The sequence below is a fragment of the Mobula hypostoma genome, chromosome 7 (assembly GCF_963921235.1).
Source record: "Mobula hypostoma chromosome 7, sMobHyp1.1, whole genome shotgun sequence".
Taxonomy (NCBI): domain Eukaryota; kingdom Metazoa; phylum Chordata; class Chondrichthyes; order Myliobatiformes; family Myliobatidae; genus Mobula; species Mobula hypostoma.
This window is the reverse complement of record NC_086103.1, coordinates 82,023,393-82,050,241: the sequence shown is the minus strand read 5'-3', so window position 1 is coordinate 82,050,241 and position 26,849 is coordinate 82,023,393. Positions and strand designations below refer to the sequence as shown.

The 26,849-nt window shown below is 40.5% G+C and overlaps 1 protein-coding gene across 1 annotated transcript in view; it reads left to right on the top strand.

The window, feature by feature from the left end:
* The window catches only part of LOC134349915 (hemicentin-2-like), a 149,473-nt gene that overhangs the window by 48,506 nt on the left and 74,118 nt on the right, over nt 1–26,849 (top strand). The window contains exon 9 of the mRNA XM_063054873.1: nt 1,456–1,585. Within this exon, the coding sequence (XP_062910943.1) occupies nt 1,456–1,585 (130 nt within the window). The remainder of the gene's footprint in view (nt 1–1,455; nt 1,586–26,849) is intronic.

Sequence of the window (26,849 nt, the reverse complement as noted above, 5' to 3'; positions counted from 1 at the left end):
TGTACTTATTATTGAGCGGAATGGCCACAGGGCTAATCTGCACTGTCTGTCGATTCCCTTTTCCTCTCCTGACAGTCATCCTGCTACCTTCCTCCTGCAACTTAAGGGTAACTACCTCCCTTTCATTCCTATCTGTCACCTGCTCATTCTTCCATATGAGTTGGAGGGTAACCTTCTGCAGCTCCAGTTCGTTAACATGGTCTCTAAGGAGCTGCAGTACGATGCAATTCATGTAGATGTAGTTATCAGGCGGACTGGAGGTCTCCTGAAGTTCTCAGATCTCACACGAAGAACATATCACTAACCCTGAATCCATTCTCACCGCAACAACTATATGCTTATAGACAAAGAAAGAAAAAAACTTACAAGAAACTTACACACTTCGCATGTTCTTGCCCAATCGCGTTGAGCCAAAGCCTGACAACTCTAACACTGTACACTCCAACAACTTCCGCTCCTACAATGGCCACTCTGTTCACACCTCACTTCTTTATATTGACCTTTGCCGAGAGCCTTATAGATAGTTATGATTGCATCCCACCGAAAAGTCCCAAAAGGCCCCAAGCTCTGTTTATACCTCACCAAGCAAGTGACTGCTTGCATTGATTGCATTCTGCCAAAAAGAAAATTCAGCATATGATTGAGAAGATTCATGTATTTTAGAGAGTTGGGGGAGGTCAGTGCTTTTTTTGAAGGCTTGAACAAATGATTAAAGTGAATAGACATAAGGTCAGGGTGCCTTAGCCTTGGCCTGCTGGCAGGACAGAAAGGAGCAAAATCTAGAATTAGGGTGCAGGTGACATGAGTCGGAGAGAGATTGAGAACTCAGGTACCACTTTTCAGGAAGAGCTAGGGTTAGGAGTCAGGCTGGGGAGGAGTCATTGCCTGGTCCTTGATAGTGCAGGGAAAGGAGATGATGAGGCCAGGTAAAGGGAGAAGATTGTATACCCAGTAGGTGAAAGGAAGCAACATTACATACTATATAAGGGTCTACAACCCTGACAACTTAGTTGTCCCAAGAATAATTTCTCTTGGGACATGTTGGTCTAATTTTCCCTGTGGTGCTCAGGCATAATTTTACACCAGCCACTTAAGTCAACTAAGACGATATTGCAGGCAGATTGTCAAAGAAGTAGATTTGATGAAGTGTCTTAAAGGAGAAGAGTTGGAATAAGGTGAGAGATTTAACCTAGGAATTTCTAACCTCAGTTTTAATATAGTTCAAGTCAGAACTACCAATGAAGCAACATGAGGCCAGAAATAGATGAATGGAGAAATACTGGAGGTGTGCAGGACTGGAAGAGATGGAAATCGAGAGGAATAAGGTACAAAAATACAGTCAAATCAATGATGAATCAGTGAGCTGGATGCGGGAGGGGGTAGGTGAGTGAATAGGGAAAAGCATGAGTGAGTATGGAACTTTGGCAGCATCTCAAACTGTCCCTCTCTCTGCAGACTCAGGGGACTCAGTCTGAGACCAGCGGCAGACGGGAAAAGGAATTTGCCTATGCCAACCTGCAGCATGAATCAGACGGCAAGCAAGCAAAAGGCCAGGGCGACAGAGTAGAGTTCTTGGGAGCTGTGTGAAAGAAGGTGGAAGCAATGCCTGCAATCTGTTCACTTACACTAGAGACCACAGAAAGTCAGCAAAACCTGATACTGAAATTGAATAAAGTGGTGCGTGGTAACTTTTACGGGTAAACCCTGACTGAACATTTGTGCAATGGAAATAAAATAGGCACAGACTATTATCTATATAATTTATCAAAAACCTTGCAGATTTTGTGTCCTTCTACAGTTTATCCCCTGTCACATTTTGTGGCATATTTCCTGCTGTTAAACACTCCCCTTAATACTTTACCCATTTAGGTTCTTTCAATCATTTTCCACTTTACGTTTCTCTTTGTACAGAATTTGCACACCACTAATTTATTCACATTGCTTCACCCATCTCATCCCCGTTTGCTCATTACATCTTTTCTCTACCAACTTTAAACCAATGTTTGCTAGGGATCATCTGCTAATGCCCCATAAATCAGTGAACAAGTCTTGATGTACACTTGGACACTATAAATGCTTATAAACACATTCAAACTAAGATATACAAAGTAGTTTTTCCAAAACTATATCAACCAATGAACTGAAGGAGTGTATTGTATAACTCAGAGTAAATTGAGATGAACAGCAAACAAGATTAATTAACTCAGTAAATTTACTCTGTTTCTACTGAAAAAGTGGTAAAAGCAAACTACAGTGCCTTCTCCCAATAAAAGCACAAGTGTAGGGTTCCTTTGGGGGCTCCAATTTCCTCCCACAGTCCAAAGACATACTGGTTGGTCGGTTAATTACTCATTGTAAATTGTCCCGTGATTAGGCTAGCATTAAATTGGGGGGATTGCTGACCAGTATGGTGTGAAGGGCTGGAAGGGCCTACTCCACACTGTATCTCAATAAACAAACAAATAAATAAATAATTTCTCCAGAGCAGTGCAATGTGTGAAGCAATGTCGCATATAAATTCTGTGCCTATAATCACCCTGGCTACCACAGCTATGTGGCCATCAAACTTAACTGATGGAGGACTTCCTCTACCATTTGTCTTGTACCCAGCTAAAGGATTGTCACTATTTTGGTATTAACTAGGTATACCTTGCTTTTGCATTCAGAAAGTCGAAGTACTGCAAATTTGTGCCTACTGCAGTTATGGCCAGAACAGTGGGTAAATTACGGGTTTATTATCTTGAGCATCCTGACCATAAATTCATTCTCTGTTCACTGTGATGAGAATCATCTCAGTCTTCTTGCTGAATGCTGCAATCTGGATGAAGTGAAATGTTGTATTCAAATTTTACTTATCATGGGACTGCAGCTCAAGTCTGACTGATCAGATTTAAGTAGACTGTGAACGCAGAATAAGTGAAACGATTCCAGATGCTGAAAAGGTGCAAAGCCCATATCCCAACTTACACCAAGTCCTGTTCACTACATGACAGTCTTGCTCAAAGGTTTTGTCTCACATGGGTCGGCTAGGCTACTCACAGTTAATACAGCTTAATGGGAGCTTTGTATTTAAACATCCAATTCCTGATTGCTTAATGTACAATGTTCCAGAGAACTTGCTCATCATTAACATTCACCCAGAAATCAGTGGGTACATTGGAATAGACATAGGACCCTGTAATACCATCAGCAAATGTTTGTCCTGTATGCAAACTATGATAATAAAATTAACCCTTTATCATCTGCCTATTGCTCATTTCTTCTGACATGAGCCAGCAAAATATCCAATGCAGAGAAATAAATATAAAGTGTACTAACTAATGAATAAAATCATGTATTAAGAGCAAAATTCATTGGAACGTAAAGCTTTACAGCAGAAAATGGCTGGTATAATGTAGATGACTTTACAAGATGAAGCTATGTCAACCCTGCCTCATTACTTACATACATGATGGGTTCAACAAAGGTTATTTTTGCTACAATTTCTTCTCATTTTTACAATATATGTAGACAATTATAAGCCCTTCTGAACCATGAACGGTCAATGATTCTCATAAATGCCACACCCTTATATGTGATTCACTGTGTTGGTTTTTTTCCATATCCCATACAAATATTCATAATGTACATGTTCCTATATGTTTGTCATGTCATTGATTGCTCCCAAACCTGCTGGCTAACATGCCTTCATCTTACTATTACTATTCTTGTTTTTATCTCTACTGCCTCTCTTTCAATCAAGTGGTTCCTCCTTGGGTTCCAAACTCTGCTGGAATATATTCCCAATAATTTCATCAATTGACCCACTTTTTATCCCCCACCAATATCGTTCTGTCCAGGTCATCTTTGCAAACACTAGCCTTCCACGACAACTGCAAGGTCACATTCATTAATGCACTGTTGGGAAGTCTACTTTCATCAATTCCCAACACAATTTTTTCTCTCTGCTAATTTTACCTTTGGTTATTGTCAGCAATACCCTGGATTATTAATCTTTATTTCTGAAGAATCCAGGAAAATTTCCAGGTGGGTTGACATCCCTCATATGTTGGTCTGCATGGACCCACATCTATCTATCTGTCTATCTCTGTATATTGTTAATGTTCTGTTTTGACATCCATCACATTATGTTGTTCAATTATCCCATCTACCTATATTGTTCACTAGTTTTCTACATATTTCTTTCTATCTCTACCTCTAAATATGTCACTGTGTCTATTGATCTGTCCATATATACATTTTTAATATTCTTCTCTCTTATTCTCTTTGTGTATGTTTCACACACTTTTTCTGTTATTCCTACATATATAGTACGTATCCTTATCTTTCTCTTCCTTTCTTTTCCCAGATATATCCACCTAGTTATTTTATTCTCTTTTAATCTCTGTAGCCATTTCTCATGTTCTTACTCTGAGTTCCCTTAGTCTCTTTAAACTGCATTAGCATGTAGTCTAACATTCCATTGTAGAACTTAAATGGAACTAAATTTGGCATCTGGTGGAATAATTGCAATTAAAATATGGTCTGTCAATACAAGTATAGGAGGAGTTTTTAATTGGAAATTAATATTAAAAATACAGTGACTTAAATCAGTAAATAATATTTCAATAATTAATCAAAACTTTATCAAATCAAAACTAATCATTTTGTGTTTTTTTTTACTATTCTTTATATACAAAAGCTGATTCCTGTTACTAGAAATGCCCTGAATCTCCAGGCACTGAATCTCAGGAATGAAACATGCCACCATTTCAGTGGAAAAGAGATTTGCATTTCATAAAGAGGTTGTTGTAATATTCTGAATTTGAATAATATTACACTGTTTATAATCATGAACAAGTCTGCAAAAAGAAAGTGGTACATTCATTCAGATGTGCCTAGTTAGAGTGTCAGACGATGAAATGCAGGACCACAAATGGCTCTGTAGTAGAGTCAAACATACAGCACAATTCTGTGGGGTTATCTTAACTTGGGACAGTGCTGATATCAAATTGGCCAGTAGTATGTGTCCCACCAGCTTCTTCCTTCCATTGAAGAGACCGAGCAGCCAATTTCACATAGTGATAAACCACAGATGAAATAACCAGATTTTACTCAATCCACTGACAAACAGTACTCAGTTGCCTGAGGACGTAGAGTATATTACAATGTCTTTTTTATATATTTAGTGAGAGTAGTCTTATGACTGTACAAATGTGGGCTTAGTCTATCAATTACACTGTTCATTAAGATGATGTAAAAGTTTGTGTCTTATAATTGCAGATTAATCACTAACTCAAGATGAGAAATAAATTAAACCTCTGGATTATTAACAGCTGTGGTGTTCAATTTTTAACTTGTTCAATATGACAGGTTATCCTGCTGCTTGCTTGTAAATCAATAAAATATTGAAACCCATTCGCAATGAGCATTTGTCTGCTGAAACTAATTTCTGAAGGTTGTTTTACTCATTCCAGGTTCAATATCCTGCAACAATTTAACAATTTGGAAGGGAAATCAAGATGAATCAGGGTGTGAAATCTGGAACACTACCTGAAGGGGTTGTGGAAGCAAATACTCCAGCAGGATTTGGGTTTATAGATGATGCATACTTATATAGCCAAAGTAACTGGCAAATGGGCTTAAATAGTCAAAACAAAGAGGGAGAGCAGCTGGTAAGTGGGATCGGTATAGATGGGCTCTCAAAGGTTTGCAGAGTAGTAATGTAAAATAGTGTGGATACTAGCGATATTAAAAATATAAGCATTTTCTTATTTTGTGGTTTTATATGTCTTTACTCATATATTAGAAAATCAAGAAAGCTCCAATGTAAGGATCAAAATCTAAAATATTAAATAACATTTAAACAAACCAGGGAGCTGAAATTGCATGAATTTCTCCCTCTTGCTCACTGAATGTTTTAGGGAACAGCAATTAAATCTCTTGCTCCTGTCCACCCTAAGATTTGATGAATACTACTAACATTGGCCCTTACTTTCTGGCACTGGCCACTCACCAAACCACAGCTGCCTAATCATATGGCGGTGCAACATGCTGTTGTTGGTCAACTGCTCCAGTTGTGACAACTTCTGTAGGGAATCTGTTGCACGTCTCTTTAGCACAGGTATGAGCAGGTTTCCTGTTCAAACGTACTCCAGGGTGTAACAAAATTCTTTGTGTAAAGCTCACAGAGTAAAGAAAATACATGGTAATAATAAAGGCAATATTATGGAGTGCGGCTAGCACTAAACCACAGTATGGTGCAAAGTACAAACTGAAGAAGTGTATAAAGAAGTGATGAGATGACAGTAATAGAAGAGTTAAGAATTCAAGAATATGACAATAACACTGACTGTCCATTCAAACTGAGATATGTAGGGAACTTGAGAATGGATAGGGCTGGTATAAGTTGGAAGGTAGAACAGAAACCTCAAATCCTACTGTATATAAATTTTAACAGTTGGAAGTAGTTAGTGTTGACTAGCCATATCACTCTCAGGAGGAGAGTAATCACAGGAATTTCTTAAGGAAGTTGTGTGCTGTTTCTTTGAGTAATACTTTGGTACCACAACACCCCTTGAGGAACTGGCTTTAATCCATGCTTCAGAACTATTCTAACAACAAAGGAATCAGCTTCTCTATTAGTCCTTATCTCAGGCAGATAAGCATTTAAAATACATCCTGCAGGACATTTGGATAATAATTGGTCATTCTCAGCATATAATAATTTCAGTCATACTGCCTTGTAAATATTAGCTTGCAATATGGAATTTAGGTCTTCTATATGAGAAGACTTTATATGATTCTACATGAGAGGAAAATATTACAGCAGTGTTCTGTCAGGGTAGATTAAAGGGCTCGTCTAGGGAGGCTACTTGGGTGGAATTGAGGAATGGGAAAGGTGTAGTAACACTTATACGGGTGTATTATAGTCCACCAAATAGGGAGCGAGAATTGAAGGAACAAATTTGTAAGGGGATGGCAGATATTTGTCGTAAGCACAAGGTTGTGTTTGTGGGAGATTTTAATTTTCCACACATAGACTGGGAAGCCCTTACTGTAAAAGGGCTAGATGGTTTGGAGTTTGCCAAATGTGTGCAGGATAGTTTTTTGCAGCAATACACAGAGATACCATCTAGAGAAGGGGCAGTGTTGGATCTCCTGTTAGGGAATGAGATAGGTCAGGTGACGGAGGTTTGTGTTGGGGAGCACTTCGGGTCCAGTGATCACAATACCATTAGTTTCAATATAATTATGGATAAGGATAGGTCTGGACCCAGGGTTGAGATTTTTGATTGGAGAAAGGCTAACTTTAAGGAGATGTGAAAGGATTTAGAAGGAGTGGATTGGGAAAATTTTTTTATGGGAAGAATGTAATAGAGAAATGGAGGTCATTTAAAGGTGAAATTTTTAGGATACAGAATCTTTATGTTCCTGTTAGGTTGAAAGGAAAGGTTAAAAGTTTGAGAGAGCCATGGTTTTCAAGGGATATTGGAAACTTGGTTCAGAAAAAGCAAGATATCTACCATAAATATAGGCAGCATTAAGTAAATGAGGTGCTTGAGGAATATAAAGAATGTAAAAAGAATCTTAAGAAAAAAATTAGAAAAGCTAAAAGAAGATATGAGGTTGCTTTGGCAAGTAAGGTGAAAATAAATCCAAAGGGTTTCTACAGTTATATTAATAGCAAAAGGATAGTGACGGATAAAATTGGTCCCTTAGAGAATCAGAGTGGACAGCTATGTGTGGAGCCAAAAGAGATGGGGGAGATTCTGAACAATTTCGGTATTTACTAAGGAGAAGGATATTGAATTGTGTAAGGTCAGGGAAACAGGTAGGGAAGTTATGGAAACTATGATGATTAAAGCAGAGGAAGTACTGGCGCTTTTAAGGAATATAAAAGTGGATAAGTCTCCGGGTTTTGACAGGATATTCCCTCGGACCTTGAGGGAAGTTAGTGTGGAAATAGCAGGGGCTCTGACAGAAATATTTCAAATGTCATTAGAAACGGGGATGGTGCTGGAGGATTGGCATATTACTCATGTTGTTCCATTTTTTAAAAAGGGTTCTAAGAATAAACCTAGCAATTATCGGCTTGTGAGTTTGACGTCAGTGGTGGGTAAATTGATGGAAAGTATTCTTAGAGATGGTATATATAATTATCTGGATAGACAGGGTCTAATTAGGAACAGTCAACATGGATTTGTGTGTGGAAGGTCATGTTTGACAATTCTTATTGAATTTTTTGAAAGGGTTACGAGGAAAGTTGCCGAGGGTAATGCAGCGTATGTGGTCTATATGGACTTCAGTAAGGCATTTGACAAGGTTCCACATGGAAGGTTAGTTTGGAAGGTTCAATTGTTAGGTATTAATATTGAAGTAGTAAAATGGATTCAGCAGTGGCTGGATGGGAGACACCAGAGAGTGGTGGTGGATAACTTTTTGTCAGATTGGAGGCCGGTGACTAGTGGTGTGTCTGAGGGATCTGTATTGGGTCCAATGTTTTTGTCATATATATTAATGATCTGGATGATGGGTGGTAAATTGGATGAGTAAGTATGCAGGTGATACTAAGATAGGTGGAGTTGTTGTTAATGAAGTAGGTTTTCAAAGCTTGCAGAGAGATATAGGCCAGTTAGAAGAGTGGGCTGAAAGATGGTAGATGGAGTTTAATGCTGATAAATGTGAGGTGCTACATTTTGGTAGGACTAATCAAAATAGGACATACATGGTAAATGGTAGGGCATTGAAGAATGCAGTAGAACAGAGGGATCTAGGAATAATGGTGCATAGTTCTCTGAAGGTGGAATCTCATGTGGAAAGGGTGGTGAAGAAAACTTTTGGTATGCTGGCCTTTATAAATCAGAGCATTGAGTATAGGAGTTGGGATGTAATGTTGAAATTGTACAAGGCATTGGTAAGGCCAAATTTGGAGTATTGTGTACAATTCTGGCCACTGAATTATAGGAAAGATGTCAGCAAAATAGAGAGAATACAGAGAAGATTTACTAGAATGTTACCTGGGTTTCATCACCTAAGTTACAGAGTAAGGTTGAACAGGTTGGGTCTTTATTCTTTGGACCGTAGAAGGTTGAGGGGGCACTTGATAGAGGTATATAAAATTATGAGGGGGATTGATAGAGTTGACGTGGATGGGCTTTTTCCATTGAGAGTAGGGGAGATTCAAACAAGAGGACATGAGTTGAGAGTTTAAGGGCAAAAGTTTAGGGATGACATGAGGGGGAACTTCTTTACTCAGAAAGTGGTGGCTGTGTGAAACGAGCTTCCAGCAAAAGTGGTTGAGGCAGGTTTGATGTTGTCATTTAAAGTGAAATTGGATAGATATATGGACAGGAAAGGAATGGAGGGTTATGGGCTGAGTGCAGGTCAGTGGGACTAGGTGAGAGTAAGCGTTCGGCACGGACTTGAAGGGCCAAGATGGCCTGTTTCCATGCTGTAATTGTTATATGGTTATAAGATTTAATTATTATTATTATTATTATTGTAAGTGCTTATTGCATTGCTCTATCTTTAACACGAAAACAATGTTATTTATTTCTTCTGGAATTTTCTATTGAACAGAAATTTCTTTGGCAGAACTTTTAATCTATAGCCTTTAATAGTCTCGTAGGCGGCACAGTCGTGCAGATGGTAGAGTTGCTACCTCAATGCTCCCAAGTCAATCCTGGCATCTGGTGCCGTCTGTGTGGAGTGCTCACAGTCTTTTTTGGTCATGTGTGTTTCCAAGTCGTGATCTGACCTCCTCTGTATCCAAAACCTGGAGGCTAGAGGTCTAATTGATGATTCTAAATTGACCCTAGCTTGTAGGTGAGTGGTGAAATCTGAGTGAAGTTCATGAATATGGGAGGAATAAAATGGATTAAGATCTGGTAACGTACAGTATACCATGCAACCTGAAATTCTTACTCTTCACAGACATGCACCATACCAAAGATAAACCCCAAAAAATGAATGGGAGAAATATTTTAGAACCCCAATGCCCCCCCTCGCTCTCCCAAACCCAAGCAGCAGCGAAATCATCAATGCTTCCCTCCTCCCACTTGCTCCAGTAAAAGTATCAACACCCACTACCCACCATTTAAACAATAGCAAAACCCCCAGAGACCATGATTATCAGCATGGAATCAATGTGCCAAAGAGCTTTTCTCAGTGTGAAATGTCTCTACGATTCTATGACTCCCATTATGTCATAATAATTCCAACTGTAATCAGACCACCTTGTTTAAGTGATCTTCTGCAATCACGCAACCTCTCTGTGCATCTCTAATTCCAACTATCTGCATTACAATGATGTTTGGTTCTCTTTGTAGACTTTGGAATTCCTCATAATCTCATTTTATATCCGTGAGCTTCACCTATCATTCTCCAGCCATTGACCTTTCCCATCCACCGGGCTTCACCTATCACTTTCTAACTGGTCTCTTTCCCCTGCCCCACCCCACTTTTTCATTCAGGCATCCTCCTCCTTCCTTTCCAGTCCTGAAGAAGGATCTTGGCCCAAAACGTTGACTCTTTACTCTTTTCCATAGTTGCTGCCTGACCTGCTGAGTTCCTTCAGCATTTTGTGCGTGTCGCTTTGGATTTCCAGCATCTGCAGACTATCTTGTATTTACCTTTCCGATCTACCTTCCAATAATTCCTTTGATTTTGGGAGTCTTTCTGTTAACCCCTGACACGTATTCTGCTTGTTAAATGCAAGACATCGGTGCTGATTATGGGTGTGGCTTGATGCAGTGCGTAAACAGATTGTTTTTGAATATTCATCAATTTTCATCTTTGCTAAATTAATTACTTCCCTTTTTGAGGAGGTAGGAATTGCTGATAAGTGAGAAATGTCGCTGCATTTGCTTCATGTTGACTTCTAGCACCTGCATCCTATGACAAAATGTTGGCGTTTCCAGTTCTTCCTGCATCGGTAGATATAAGTATAACGTAGCTTGATTGAAGAGGATTACACTTCCTCAAGGGAGCACTGTGTCAATAGAAGTTATAAAGTAAAAGGTAAGACGACCTCAATAGCTTTCACATTAACTTTTCAAAGAGCTCTGACTGATACAGCAACTGGGGTGTGGCCTTAATATCTGGTGGCGTCAAGTTACTTTAATTTTTACTCATTCCACGTCAGGTATATTTTAAATCTGCAGTCTCAGTGCACCTAAGAATATTAAACGGAAAATAAACAGAGAGAGAATCAGTTAATTTGTGAACGGAGGGCACTGTCCAGTTCTGGGCACCCTGATTTGGAAAGGATGTGAAGTTACAGGAATATGTCTGGGGATAGGGGATTTCAGCTCCAGGTTCATACCGGAGATTCTGGGCTATTTTCCTTAGAGCAGACAGGTTGAAAGAAGATTTGATTGAATTGACTAGATCAGGAGTGGTGTAGAGAGAGGGAAACTGTTCCTATTCAAAAACCAGTGACATAGATTTACAGCTATGAGAAAAAAAACAGGAGATGAGAGGAAAATCATTTTATTGTAATAATATTTATGGAACTTGCTGCAGTAATTGGAGTGAAACAGCTGAAGGGGTTTAGAGGAGGAAAAGTAGTAGTGGGTTTGGATCAACGGCTTGGAAAGGTAAGGATAAAGTAGAGGAGAAGGGAAATGCAGGAGAGGTTACAGGAGTCACCAGAATAAAAAAAGACATAAACTTTAGAAAGGGATTGGAACTTAATTTCTACTAACATAGGCAACATTAAAAAGGGTGCTGAATGCAGGACTGAAGGTGCTATATTTGAATGCAAACAGAATACAGAAAAGTAGATGATCTTGCAACACAACTAGAAATTAGCAGGTGTGACTTAGTGGGCTTCAATGAGTCGTGCCTGAAAGAAGCTTACAGTTAGGAGCTTAACATCCAAGGATACATATTGTATCAAAAGGATAGGCAAGTGGCTGCCGGTCTGGGGTGGCTCTGTTGGTAAAAAAATGAAATTAAATCCTTAGAAAGAGAAGATATAGGATCAGAAGATGTAGAATCCTTGTGGGTAGAGTTAAGAAACTGCAAGGATAAAAAAGTCCCTGATGGGAGTTGTATACAGGCTCCCAAACAATAGCCAAGATATAGGTTACAAATTACAGCAGGAAATGGAAAAGGTATATAAAAAGAGCAATGTTATGATGGTCATGGGAGATTTTAATACTTAGGTAGATTGGGAAAATCAGGTAGGTACTGGATCCAAATAGAAGGAATTTGTAGAATGCCTATGAGATGGTTTTCTGGACTACTTTGTGGATCCCATGGTCTGCATCCCAGAGTGCTTAAGGAAGTAGCCCAAGAAATAGTGGATGCATTAGTGATAATTTTTCAAATCTCTTTAGATTCTGGACTAGTTCCTGAGGAATGGAGGGTGGCTAATGTAACACCACCTTTTAAAAAAGGAGGGAGAGAGAAACTGGGGAATTATAGACCGGTTAGCCTGATATCAGTGGTGGGGAAAATGCTAGAGTCAGTTATCAAAGATGTGATAACAGCACATTTGGAAAGCGGTGAAATCATCGGACAAAGTCAGCATGGATTTGTGAAAGGAAAATCATGTCTGACGAATCTCATAGAATTTTTTGAGGATGTAACTAGTGGAGTGGATAGGGAAGAACCAGTGGATGTGGTATATTTGTATTTTCAAAAGGCTTTTGACAAGGTCCCACACAGGAGATTAGTGTGCAAATTTAAAGCACATGGTATTGTGGGTAAGGTATTGATGTGGATAGAGAATTGGTTGGCAAACAGGAAGCAAAGAGTGGGAATAAACGGGACCTTTTCAGAATGGCAGGCAGTGACTAGTGGGGTACCGCAAGGCTCAGTGCTGGGACCCCAGTTGTTTACAATGTATATTAATGACTCAGATGAGGGAATTAAATGCAACATCTCCAAGTTTGCGGATGACACGAAGCTGGGCGGCAGTGTTAGCTGTGAGGAGGATGCTAAGAGGATGCGGGTGACTTGGGTAGGTTAGGTGAGTGGGCAAATTCATGGCAGATGCAATTTAATGTGGATAAATGTGAGGTTATCCACTTTGGTGGCAAGAACAGGAAAACAGATTATTATCTGAATGGTGGCCGATTAGGAAAAGGGGAGGTGCAACGAGACCTGGGTGTCATTGTAAACCAGTCATTGAAAGTGGGCATGCAGGAACAGCAGGCGGTGAAAAAGGCGAATGGTATGCTGGCATTTATAGCGAGAGGATTCGAGTACAGGAGCAGGGAGGTACTACTGCAGTTGTACAAGGCCTTGGTGAGACCACACCTGGAGTATTGTGTGCAGTTTTGGTCCCCTAATCTGAAGAAAGACATCCTTGCCATAGAGGGAGTACAAAGAAGGTTCACCATATTGATTCCTGGGATGGCAGGACTTTCATATGATGAAAGACTGGATCGACTAGGCTCTTACTCATTGGAATTTAGAAGATTGAGGGGGGATCTTATTGAAACATATAAAAGCCTAAAGGGATTGGACAGGCTTGATGCAGGAAGATTGTTCCCGATGTTGGGGAAGTCCAGAACGAGGGGTCACAGTTTGAGGATAAAGGGGAAGCCTTTTAGGACTGAGATTAGGAAAAACTTCTTCACACAGAGAGTGGTGAATCTGTGGAATTCTCTGCCACAGGAAACAGTTGAGGCCAGTTCGTTGGCTATGTTTAAGAGGGAGTTAAATATGGCCCTTGTGGCTAAAGGGATCAGGGGGTATGGAGGGAAGGCTGGTGCAGGGTTCTGAGTTGGATGATCAGCCATGATCATACTGAATGGCAGTGCAGGCTCGAAGGGCCGAGTGACCTACTCCTGCACCTGTTTTCTATGTTTCTATGTTCCTATCCCACTAGAGAAATTGTTATTCTGGATTGGGTGTTGTGTATCGAACCAGATTTGATTAGGGAGCTTAAGGTAAACGGACCCGTAGGAGACAATGATCATAATATGATAGAATTCATCCGCAGTTTAAGAGGAAGAAGACAAAATCAAAGGTATTGGCATTACATCTGGGTCAAGGAAATTACAAAGGCATGAGAGAGGAGCTGGCCAAAGTTGATTAGAAGGGGACACTGGCCGCGATGGTGACAGAACAGCAACGGCTGGAGTTCCTGGTTGCAGTTTGGAAGGCACAAGATCAGTTCATCCCAAAGACAAAGAAGCATTCTAAAGGGAGGATGTGTCAAAGACAACGTAAAAGCAAAAGAGAGGACATAGAATATAGAAAAATTAGTTAGAATCTAGAGGACTAAAGCTATTAAAACCAACAGAATGCAACTTTAAAAAAATGAAGAGCAAAAGGATGAAATATGAAGGTAAGCTAGCCAAAAATATAAAAGAGCATACCTAAAGTATTTTCAGATATATAAAGAGTATAAGACAGGTGAGAGGAAATATTGGACCATTGGAAAATGATGCCAGAGAAGTAGTAATTGGGGATAAAGAAATGGTAGTTGAACTTAATAGTATTTTGCATCTGTCTTTACTGTGGAAGACACCAGCACTATGCCAGAAATTCAAGAGTGTCAGGGAGCAGAAATGAGTGTAGTCACTATTACTAAGGAGAAGTGCTTGGGAGTTGAATCATCTGAAGGTAAATAGGTCACCTGGACCTGATGGACTACACCCCAGGTTAAAGAGGTAGCTGAAGAGATTGTGGAGGCATTAGTTGTGACCTTTCAAGAATCATTAGGTTCTGGCCTGGCTTCTGAGAACTGGAAAATTGCTATCTCCACTCTATAAGAAAGGAGAGAGGCAAAAGACAGAAAATTAGCCTAATTTCAGTGGCTGGAAAGATGGTAGAGTCCATTATAAGAAATGAGGTTTCAGGGTACTTGGAGGCACGTGATAAAATAGGCTGAAGTCAGCACGTTTTCCTTAAGGGGAAATCGTCTGACAAATCTGTTGGAATTCTCTGAGGATATATCAAGCAGGATTGATAGGGGAGCCTCGGTGGAATATTGTTTATTTGGATTTTCAGAAAGCTTTTAATGAGGTATTGTACATGAGGCGACTAAACAAGATAAGATCCCATATAGGAAAGATGCCAGCATAGACAGAAGACTTGGCTTTCTGCAGGACACAAAGAATGAAAATAAAGGGGGCCTTTGCTGGTTGGCTGCCAGTGACTGGTGGGTTGGTGTTAGGATTGTTTCTTTTTACATTATATGTCAATGATCTGGATCATGGAATTAATAGCTTTCTGGGCAAGTTTGGAGGGGTAGATAGTGTTGAGGAAGCAGTGGGTCTGCAAAATGACTTAGAGAGTTGAAGAAAATGGACAAAGAAGTAGCAGATGGAATACAGTGCAGAGAAGTGCGCGGTCAAGCAAGCTGGTAGAAGGAATAAAGACATGGACTATTTTCTAAAACAGAGCAAATTCAGAAATCAGAGGTGCAAAGGGGCTTGGAAGTTCTTTGCAGAATTCCCTAAAGGTTGACTTGCAGATTGAGTTGGTAGTCAGGAAGGCAAGTGCGAGGTTAGCTTTAATCTCAAGAAAATAGAATGTAAAAACAAGGATGTAATACTGAGGCTTTATGAGGCATTTGCTAGACCACTCTTGGAGGAACGTAAGCAGTTTTGGACCCGTTATCTAAGAAAAGATATGCTGGGATTGAAGCCAGTCCAAAGGAGTTTCACGGGAATGGTATTGGGAGTGAAAAAGTTTACATGGGTTTGACGAGCTTTTAATGGCTTTGAGCCTGTATTCGCTGGAGTTTGGAAGAATGGGCGGGGGGGTGAATATTGAAAGGCCTGGATAAAGACGACTTAGAGAGGATGTTCCAATATTGTGGGAGTCTAGGACCAGAGAGCACATCTTCAGAAGACAAACATATCCCTTTAGAACAGAAGTGATGAGGATTTTCTTTAGTCAGTGTGTGGTGAGTCTGTGGAATTCATTGCCACAGGTGGCTTTGGCGGCCAAATCGTTGGGTATATTTAGAGCAGAAGTTGATAGGCTCTTGATCAGAAAAAACATCAAAGGCTGTGAGGAGAAGGTAGGAGAATGGGGTTGAGTGGGATAATAAATCAGCCATGATGGAATGGCAGAGCCATGTTTCTGCTCCTAGATCTTAAGGTCTTGTATCCTACTATACATTAAGATAATACACTAATTCCTCTAATTTGTATCTGTGTGAAAGGAAAGTTTACGGTCAGTAATTAAAAAGAGCAATGGACCTATCACATTATGAATAACATTTATTTCATCAATCAAACAACTGTAGAACATCATTCTGCATGACAAGTAGTTTAATAGCTTGTTAAGCAAGGAATGCATAATTGCAACAGTAAATCTTGGGGGCGGGGGGGGGTGTAAGAAGAAGATATTTTTCTCACCTGAGATTTGGTATGATCTGAATGCTTTCACTGAAAGAATTAAATTGAATCGTGACTTTGCATCTATCTTTAAAAGGGAAAATATTGTAAGGTTAAGAAAAATGAACAAAATGATTAATTGGACAGTCTGAAAGACAACAATTTCTAAACACAAACTGCTTGGTTTCAGAGAGGTTGCTGTAACATCTAGAACAGGATGGGGAAAGCAGTGAGACTTCAGGAACACAATAGAAGTGTATTGTTTGGCTGGATCAATGTGGGGGATTGCACAATGTCCTAAAGATCTTTACTGACAGTGATCTATTATGTATTTCTCAGCTGCTGTGTCTTAAAACAATGAGCATATCGGAATACACCCTGGCACTAATAGCCATGTGTCTTAACCAGGGTAAGTATCTAATTTCAACATTTGTTATGCATAATTTTGAACAACATCTTTTATCAGAAGTATTTTTATCATCCAATTCTCATGGTGCTTGACCAAGCACAAATCCATCTAAATATTTTCCACACTTGAATTTATTTATATAATACCAAAAGTTGCATGCTGGGTCCATTGGTGACAAAAAGCAGTGTCATTCTCAATAGGTATCTATGCCGTGTCAAAACAATAATTATTGATGATCAAATTTAGCAGTAATCTCCAGTTAAGTCATGTCCATTGGCTTTTAAATCACCAGGGAATGGTGGTTGATATAAGCCTGTTTTCATTTTCTTTCATGCAGGTAAAACTTCATGGATTTGCATCGTAACTTTACTGCAAGAGTTCCACCTTATATTTATCAGCAGAGGTTCCTGATTCCAATATAGAGAAAGCGAATGACTTTTTAAAAACATATTTGCACAAGCACTTGAATTGCTAAGGCATAGATAGCTGTGGACCAAGTGCCTGTAAACATGATTGGAATAGATGGATAGCTGATGTTTGGGATGGATGTGCAACAGATATCAAAAGTTCTGCCTAGAAGCTTCTTTTAAATCTTTTCATTTTTCCTATTTTTTTCTGTCTAATTTTTCTCTTTCATTTGATCTAATCTCTTTGCCCTCTTGTTTTCTCAAGCAGTGCTTGGTTTGATAATATTTGCATCTTTGTTCTGTTTGTTTCTCCAACTCTCCTCATTCACTAAGGCCTCAAACGCCACCTGCATTTCCCGACTTACTGACCAAACTTTTTCTCTGCAGCAAGGCCCAACATGATTTTGGTTGTTACGTTATAACAAAAATGTACAGAGTGCAATGAAACAGGAGTGGGCAAAACTATGACAAATAGAATTCACTGTGAAGAAGTCTGTGTCAACTACTTCATGTACATATAAGGAAGTTGAATCAGGATATTTTATTATAGAATGCTAAGAAGGATTTGGATACAAATCTAGAAGTTATTGATTTATATTTTAAAATGAAATACATGTCCAGCTGTTAACCTTGTATCTGCATGGAATAAGTAGTCACAGTAAAATTATAGAACAATGTTTGCTACAAGAGCTTCTGCGGATGCTGGATGTTTTGAGCAACGCACCCAAAATGCTGAGGAAGGAACTCAGCAGGTCAGGCAGCATCTATAAAGTCTGAAAGGTCTCTTCCTAAAATGTTGACTGCTTACTTCTCTCCATGCTGCTTAAGATGTGCAATACCTTAGCCAGAACTCCAATAGATTTTAGGAAGGATATCCTGAACTTGGGAGGGAAATAAATGCTGATTTACCAGAATAATACCAGGGTTCAGAGTTTTGAAAATCAAAGGGCCAATTTGTATTTCCTTTAGTACAGTGGATCTGTATTGAATTACTGCAGATGGATACCAAAAGCTATTTCTGACATGAGTAAATCAAATCAAAGGACATACTCTGCTACCATTTCTGCATTAAGAAAAGGAATACAAGTTCAGGTGGTTTGGTCACCACCCTGCCGAAGATTTAAAGCCAATTCTGTTCCTTGCTTTTATGAACATGAAGGCAAAAGTTAAACAAAGCATTGCTCCATTATCCAAGCCTGTAAAAATGATTATTCTACTCTTGGGTCATTCATGTTTAATGCTTTATTTTCCCTATGTATTTTTAGTTGTAGTACTGTTAAAAAAAGTTGAGCATCTGTTTCCCTTTGTTACACTTCAAGGATCATACTGAAAATATCTCCCTGCCTTGTTTTTTAAATATAATTAAATAGATGCTGTCTTGCAAATGCCATTGTTAACAGAAAAATCTTTAACTGACTTGGACAGAGGTTTTGAGGTTATTTTGTCCGATTTTAGAAGTGAATGCTGGAATTCGTATTATTATGAATGAACGTGCTCATAATGTCAATATAATTTTAATTATTTTATGTCCATGCTTAGCTCATGCAAACATGAAGACAAATTCATTAAGAAGTATATCTACAATACAAGCACGTTCACCCATAATGAGATGCTTATTATCTTGGACTCAGGATCTATTTCATTTGTAAATAAAATAAAGAAAGCCAATCTTTCATGCAGAAACTTGAGTGAGCAAAATTGCCTAAAAATGACTTTGCACTGATCAGGCTTTGTAGTTTTAAACCTCACCAACAGAATAGCATGTGGAAATAGTTGGACAAATATCAGGAACAGATCAAAGATAGTTACACATTGCTGTGATATGCTTGCATTTATATTTGAAATTGTTGGTAGATAGTTAAAGTGCTTTAATCTGAAAATTCTTCAGAGTACTTTAACTCCTATTTCCATGCAGTAATTAGCCTGAAAATTTTCCAACTAACATAATGAAGTCTGTTTCTATTTGGAAGTGTAACACCAGTGTTGGAAGGAAGGAAGGAACAAAAGAGCAACACACATAAAAGTTGCTGGTGAACGCAGCAGGCCAGGCAGCATCTATAGGAAGAGGTACGGTCGACATTTCGGGCTGAGACCCTTTGTCAGGACAAAAGAGGCTTTTTTATCTAAACCAGAGATTCCCAGCCTGGTGTCCATGGATCCATTGCTTAAGGCTATTGGTCTATGGCAGAAAAAAAAGTTGGGAACTCCTGGTCTAGACCAAAAGCAGGGAGGGTACTTACTGTAAGTGATTTGAGACCTTACTCAGATATTCGTTGATGATATGATCTTTTACCCCAAGCATCCCTACTAAGCATGAGAGCAATCTTCCTTGAACATAGAGCCGATGTGACAAGTTCTGACAGATTACATTGCACTGGATGGAGCATAATTATTTTGCAATCATTTCACTTTGTATCAAAAATCAAGTCACTGGAGGAACTCAGTGGGTCAAGCTGCATCTGTAGAACCAAAGAGATAGTCAAAGCTTTGTGTCAAGACCCTGCATCAAGACTAAGAACACGGAGGGAAGATAGCCACTGTAAAGAAATTTGAGAGAGGAGTGATACAGGTTTGTAGGATTACTAACATTTACTCAGAAATATTTTCAACTTTAAATATCTATATTAGATATTGAATATTCATATAAATGCACACCAGAGTAATGATAGATCCTTATTTGTGTAACCTATTGCTGCAATTGTGTTTTGCTGTACCCACCTCTTGCAAGCACATGCATGTGTTTGAATCATGAATACCTTTCATTTCCCAGTCACATAAAATCATCCAATATTAACTGATATCTTAACTCCAGCTCTTAAAGGTGAACTACCCTTTGATACCAACTTATAGAAATCCGTTAGTCTTGTGAGATCATGGATTTGCGCCTTGGAAGGTTTCCAGGGCGCAGGCCTAGGTAAAGTTGTATGGAAGACCGGTAGTTGCCTTGCTGCAATTCTCCCCTGTCCACGCCACCGATGTTGTCCAAGGGAAGGGCACTAGGCCAATACAGCTTGGCACCGGTGTCATCGCAGAGCAATGTGTGGTTAAGTGCCTTGCTCAAGGACACAACATGCTGCCTCAGCTGAGACTTGAACTAGCGACCTTCAGATCACTAGACCGATGCATTAACCACTTGGCCATGGCCAACACTGATACCAACTACCGCTAGAAGATAGTGAGCAGCTGGTCAATCACTGCAGAGAATTATTTAAACAAGGGAACACCCTTTTGTTCTAGGATAAGAAATGGAGTTGTTCAATGTTCAATTCCATTCAGATTGCCACAGTAAATAAATCAAATATCATAGCAGATACTGAAACTGATACTGAACACTCTCATTATAATGCAGCAAGATCTAGACAACCTTCAGGCATAAAGTGATAAGTGGCAAATAGGTACACAGCAGAGGATGAGTACCTCAGACAGGAGACAGTCTACTTATGGGAGACATTCAATTCATTGCCTCAGTGATTATATCACAATTAACATCCAGGGATGCACCACTGACCAGAAGCTCAAGTGAAACAACTTTAATGTGTTCTGTGGTGAGTGATTCTCCTCCTGACACATCACCAAGCCTTTTCTCTATCTACATATCAGGGGTTTGATCAAATACTGGGCACTTACCTGGATGAATGCAGTTCCATCAACGTTTAAGAACCCCAACACTATTTGGGAGGCAGTATGGTTCAGATTACAGAACCATTGTTGTTCAGATTACAGAGCCGTGGTTGTTCAGATTACAGAGCTATTGCCTCACAACTCCAGTGAACCAGGTTTAATTCTGACTTCCAGTATGATGTGTATGGAGTTTACATGCACAGCTTCCCAATATAATTAGCTTATTGTCATATATACCAGGGTGAAAAGAACTTCTCTGCTTGTGTGAAGCTCACATAGCAGACTGTATGCATGGTAATTGTAAATACAACAATAAATGCAATGACAAGTGCAAAACAACAGAACGTGCAAGATATGCTCTCCTTGTGACCACAAGGTCTTCCGAAATGTTTCCCATCTCAAAGACTTGCAGCCTGGTCAGTTAACTCTTGCACTTAAATGACCTGGTGTTTGGGCCTGTGGTTGAATCTGGGGGCAGCTGATGGGAATGTAGGGGAGAACAAAGTGGGATTAGTATAAGATTAGTACAGACTGCGACTGTGTAGTTGATGTGGATTAAGAATGTTTCTGTGGTCAATGGCTGTGATTCTATTACAGACCAGTTAGCAGTACAGATGCCTCAGTCTTGTCTTGAAGGACAAGTATGTAGCCATTTTTTCTCCACCTAAACCCGGACAGACAGAAGTGTGCTGGATCCCACTATTGCTTGACTGTTCAGGCTGTGAGTGTGTATCTACAGTCTGTCTCCCAGCATCAGTTGTCTTGCCTGGATGAGAAAGTAGCTCTATAGGCTGTGAAACCACTGGCTTTTTCAGAGTAACAGCATGTGTGATCCAAACACTGCCCCTCTGAGAATTACCCAGTGTTGCTGGATAGTCAGCCATCTCAGAGCAGTGTAGGGGCTCAAGGCACACTGTCAAAGTCAGGCCATTGAGACCTGCTGTTGCTTGGAGTCAACTGTTATGTTTTCTCCTGTGAGGGAGCAGCTTTGCGTGACAGGGAGCAGCCCACAGGTGACTATTAAACAAGAGGGGGTGAACATATACAGTGGCTGTTACTGTTGAGTTGTTTATGTGACCGACTCTGGAAGGGTCCCTGAAATATTGAGGGCATCCAACGTGGGAATTGAGCCAATGAACAATTTGCTGGAGGAACTCAGTGGGTCAGAGGAAAGGAACTGTCAATGTTTCAGACCAAAACCCTGAACTAAGAGCGAGGAGGCCAGATAGCAATAGAATGAGGAGAAGGGCAGTGGTGACACAGGAGTCAAAGGTGATTGGACTGAGCAAAAGTTTAAGAAGACAGGCACGTTGTGCCAGGTAGGGGAGGTGGAACGAAATGACTGAGGCCGGTGAATGATAAACGAGAGGCAGACAAAGAGCTGGGGAGAAGATGCTGAGGGGCAGATTGAGCAAGTTGAGGGGACAAGGAGGCAGCTGCTGGATGGAGATAAGCAGGGACACAAAGGGCTGCCAGTGCCGAACTCTGATAAGTAGAGGAAGAGAGAAGGAAACATTAGGGGAGAGAAAGACATTTGTAACCAGAACCGGATAGCTTGGAGTTGGGGAAGGAACTGTTTGTGCAGTGTGTGGATGGTAGCAGGAAGGAGAAGGGGCTGCAGATGGGTGAGTTAAGTTAGTGTTTTTCTCCATTCATTGACACTGGTCGGTGTTCACTGTCACGATGTCAGCACTTGCTGACTCTGGCATCTCTCCACAGCAAAGAGGAGCCCCTTCCAGAACCTGCTTGTGCTGAAGGAACTCAGATAGTGGTTTCTATGGAGTCAGCTGTAAATTAGGAACTGAGGCAGTACACGTTAAGGGAAGTAATTGTGCCAAGTGACAAGTGTGAGTGAACTGCGGGTTCAGTTTGCAGGTGCTAATGTTTGCAGCTGGCACTGTCATTGAAGCTGGGACGTGATACAGCTTCCCATTTCAATAAAATCGAAACTTTTCCATCTTTCGGTTCAGCCTAATTGGAAAATAGCACACAGTGTGGCCATCATTTTGAATAACTTTTCCTCAAAGTTTCTCAATAAGCCCTCGAATTGCTGTAGTCTACAGGCTACAGCCAAACTAGTGGAAGCTGGGATTAGTATGGATGGATGTCCATTGGTTGGCATGGACTTGACTGGAAAAAAATAACAATAGGTCTATAAGGTATGGGAGTAGAAATGGGCTATTTGGCTCATTGTGACTACTCTGCTGTTCAATCATAGCTGACTTTTTTCAAACCTATTCTCTGACCTTCCCCCTGTAATCCACAACCTCCCTACCAACTGAGAATTTATCAATCTCTATCTTAAATACAGCTAATGTCCCAGACTCCACAGACCCCCATGGCAATAAATTCCACAGATTCATCACCCTCTGGCTGGAAAACATTCCTTTTCATCTTTATTCTAAATGGAAGTCGCTCTATTCTGAGGCTGTGCCCTTGGATCCTGGACTTTCCTACCAGTGGAAACTAATAAGCTATCTTACTAATCCACCCTACCTTGGACTGAATACTCCAATTCCTTGAAGTATGATACTGTAGTTAGATTTGATAGGTCAGGGAGGGTCACAGAGTTGCTTATGGAATCATAACCATCATCCTGGATGAGGAAGAGCACAATATAATCTCCTTAGCATTCATAGAGGAGTATTGGTAACTTCAGTTCTGCAGGCTGCGTCTGCAGCCATAATTCCAGTGCATGAACTCCTCATTCCTTTGAGACTGTACTCATGGGGTAAATGGATAGCTTTCTTCAGTGCCTTCAAGCTTTAAAAGCTCCCTCCTGCAGATCATGCCTTAACCTCAGTGCCAGAACAATGGCTTTGCCAAGTCAAAAGTCACCTCATCACTGGTGTGTTAGTCATTCAATGCCAAGTTAATGTTCATTTCAAATCTTGCATAATAAACTGGCACTAGATTTACCTGGCATAGAATGGGCAACAATAGTTTCATTAATCCTTGGAGGGATTATATGTCCACCTCTTGGTGGAGATGGTTACTGATAGAATCTGATGTGTGGCCATACATCATACATGACGTTTCAAATCAATAAGATGGTAATATGTAGTGGAATGAGATGCAGCGTACCTCAATTGTTGCAGCAGGAGTTATTTGGAGGGATTCTCCAGAATGATTCAGGTTATGAGTCATCTCCGACCATATATCTAGATAGGATGATACTTTATCACTTTTTAATGCTCTTCTTTCTTCCTCTCCTGCTGCTGTGGATCCAGCAAAGACGCAGGCATCCATATAAAAGTATACCGAAAATAAATATGATTTACACAATTAATATAACAAAATATATTACAAGAAACTACTGGAAAATATATGCAGTAAACTATTGTAAAACATTGTATATTAATGTTCAAAGTTCAAAGTACACTTATTATCAAAGTATGTATACTATATACCATGCAACCTTGAAATTCGTCTCCTTACAGGCAGCCACAAAACAAAGAAACCCAATAGAACCCATTTTAAAAAGAACACCATTGAACACCTAATGTGCACAAAAAAATAATGTAAACAATAAAAAGTAAGCAAACAATATTCAGAACCAAAGTTCATGAAAGTGAGTCCACAGCCATGAAACCAGTTGCAGTCAATCCAGGAGCTTGTTTGTTGCAGACCACAGCCTCAGTTCAGCACAGAGAGAACCTCATGGAGCAGTGTGCTGAACACCAGTCCATCACTCAGCTGTGAGTTCAGCATTCTCAAGTGAAGTCAAGTCAAGTTCATTGTCATATGCACAAGTGCATGTAGGATCAGGTTACACTCAGCATATAAATTATAAATAAATTATACAACAGTCGTAAGAACAGTGCAAAACAAGGTGTTCGTAGAAAATAAAACCCCAGAGACAACAATTTTAATCTGAAACATAATTGTGATTCAAACATACATTTCTTTCTAACTGACTGTAACTGCAACTCCTGCCAGTGATCGCTTGTAGGAGTCTGTCCCCAGCTGTGTGGGATTTTGTGAGCAACTCCTCCTTTGTTGACCATCCTATTGGTTTACTTTAAGTCCCTGAACTGGCAACTTCAGAAAAGTTCTTCTGTTTGATGCTCAACCATTAGAACAATGGCAATGGGAAAATGTTTGTTCTCAGTGTTACTGTGAAAACTTGGTTATGATTCTAATGGTTTTAATTTTAAATACTTTTAAGGTCAAATCCAATCTGTAGTTTCATGTGTTTAAGTTTTGCTTCTAAACCTTTTGAATAGACAGACCAGAGGTTCCTCATAAACCACAGACCATTAACTTCCAACTGTTTGTGTTTGCATGAACAGCTTCTTCAGCAGTTCCTCCCAGCAGACAGTTTGAAAAGTTCATTTCAGAGCGCCCTGGTTCTGCACAGGCAAACTACTATCAACTTTACCATTATTTTTAGTCAATATCGGTTTACCATGGATTAAGCAGTTGCTGAAGGTGCCTATGTCTAGATATTATAAAGAAGTATACACTCAAGCAACTCCATCTGACTCTTGAGTGATTCCCTAAAATGCTAAGATGGACTCTCGTGCTCACAATCTACCCCAATATGATCTTTCACTGTATTGTCTGCCTGCACTGCACTCTCTGTACCATCTGCCTGCACTGCACTCTCTCTGTACTGTCTGCCTGCACTGCACTCTCTCTGTACTGTCTACCTGCACTGCACTCTCTCTGTATTGTCTGCCTGCACTGCACTCCTTCTGTATTGTCTGCCTGCACTGCACTGTATTGTCTGCCTGCACTGCACTCTCTCTGTACTGTCTACATGCACTGCACTGTATTGTCTGCCTGCACTGCACTCTCTCTGTACTGTCTACCTGCACTGCACTCCTTCTGTATTGTCTGCCTGCACTGCACTGTATTGTCTGCCTGCACTGCACTCTCTCTGTACTGTCTGCCTGCACTGCACTCTCTCTGTACTGTCTGCCTGCACTGCACTCACTCTGTACTGTCTGCCTGCACTGCACTCACTCTGTATTGTCTGCCTGCACTGCACTGTATTGTCTGCCTGCACTGCACTCTCTTTGTACTGTCTGCCTGCACTGCACTGTATTGTCTGCCTGCACTGCACTCTCTCTGTACTGTCTACCTGCACTGCACTGTATTGTCTGCCTGCACTGCACTCTCTCTGTACTGTCTACCTGCACTGTACTTTCTCTGTACTGTCTGCCTGCACTGCACTCTCTCTGTACTGTCTGCCTGCACTGCACTCACTCTGTATTGTCTGCCTGCACTGCACTGTATTGTCTGCCTGCACTGCACTCTCTCTGTACTGTCTGCCTGCACTGCACTGTATTGTCTGCCTGCACTGCACTCTCTCTGTACTGTCTGCCTGCACTGCACTCTCTCTGTATTGTCTGCCTGCACTGCACTGTATTGTCTGCCTGCACTGCACTCTCTCTGTACTGTCTGCCTGCACTGCACTGTATTGTCTGCCTGCACTGCACTCTCTCTGTACTGTCTGCCTGCACTGCACTCTCTCTGTACTGTCTGCCTGCACTGCGCTTCTTCTGTATTGTCTGCCTGCACTGCACTCTCTCTGTACTGTCTACCTGCACTGCACTCTCTCTGTACTGTCTGCCTGCACTGCACTCTCTCTGTGCTGTCTACCTGCACTGCGCTTCTTCTGTATTGTCTGCCTGCACTGCACTCTCTCTGTACTGTCTACCTGCACTGCACTCTCTCTGTACGCTCTGCCTGCACTGCACTCTCTCTGTGTTGTCTACCTGCACTGCACTCTCTCTGTACTGTCTACCTGCACTGCACTCTCTCTGTACTGTCTACCTGCACTGCACTTTCTCTGTAGCTGTTACACTTTATTCTGCATTCTGGTATTGTCTGACCTTGTTCTATCTCATTGCACTGTGCAATAATTTGAACTGCATGAACAGAATGCTACGTAAGCTTTTCACTTGCTCTCAGTACGTGTGACAATAGTAATAATAATAAACCAATCCAACTGGCAAGAGACAATAAATCTCTGTTTCCAACCTGGGAAAATCCAGGTACTGCAAACATTGTTCATCATGGAGCTAAAAGTCAAGACACATGACTCCTGAGGAAGATTGTCTCCTGCTCTACTTCACACCCCACAATCTACATCCTTCAGACTCCACTGGCAAGAATAGC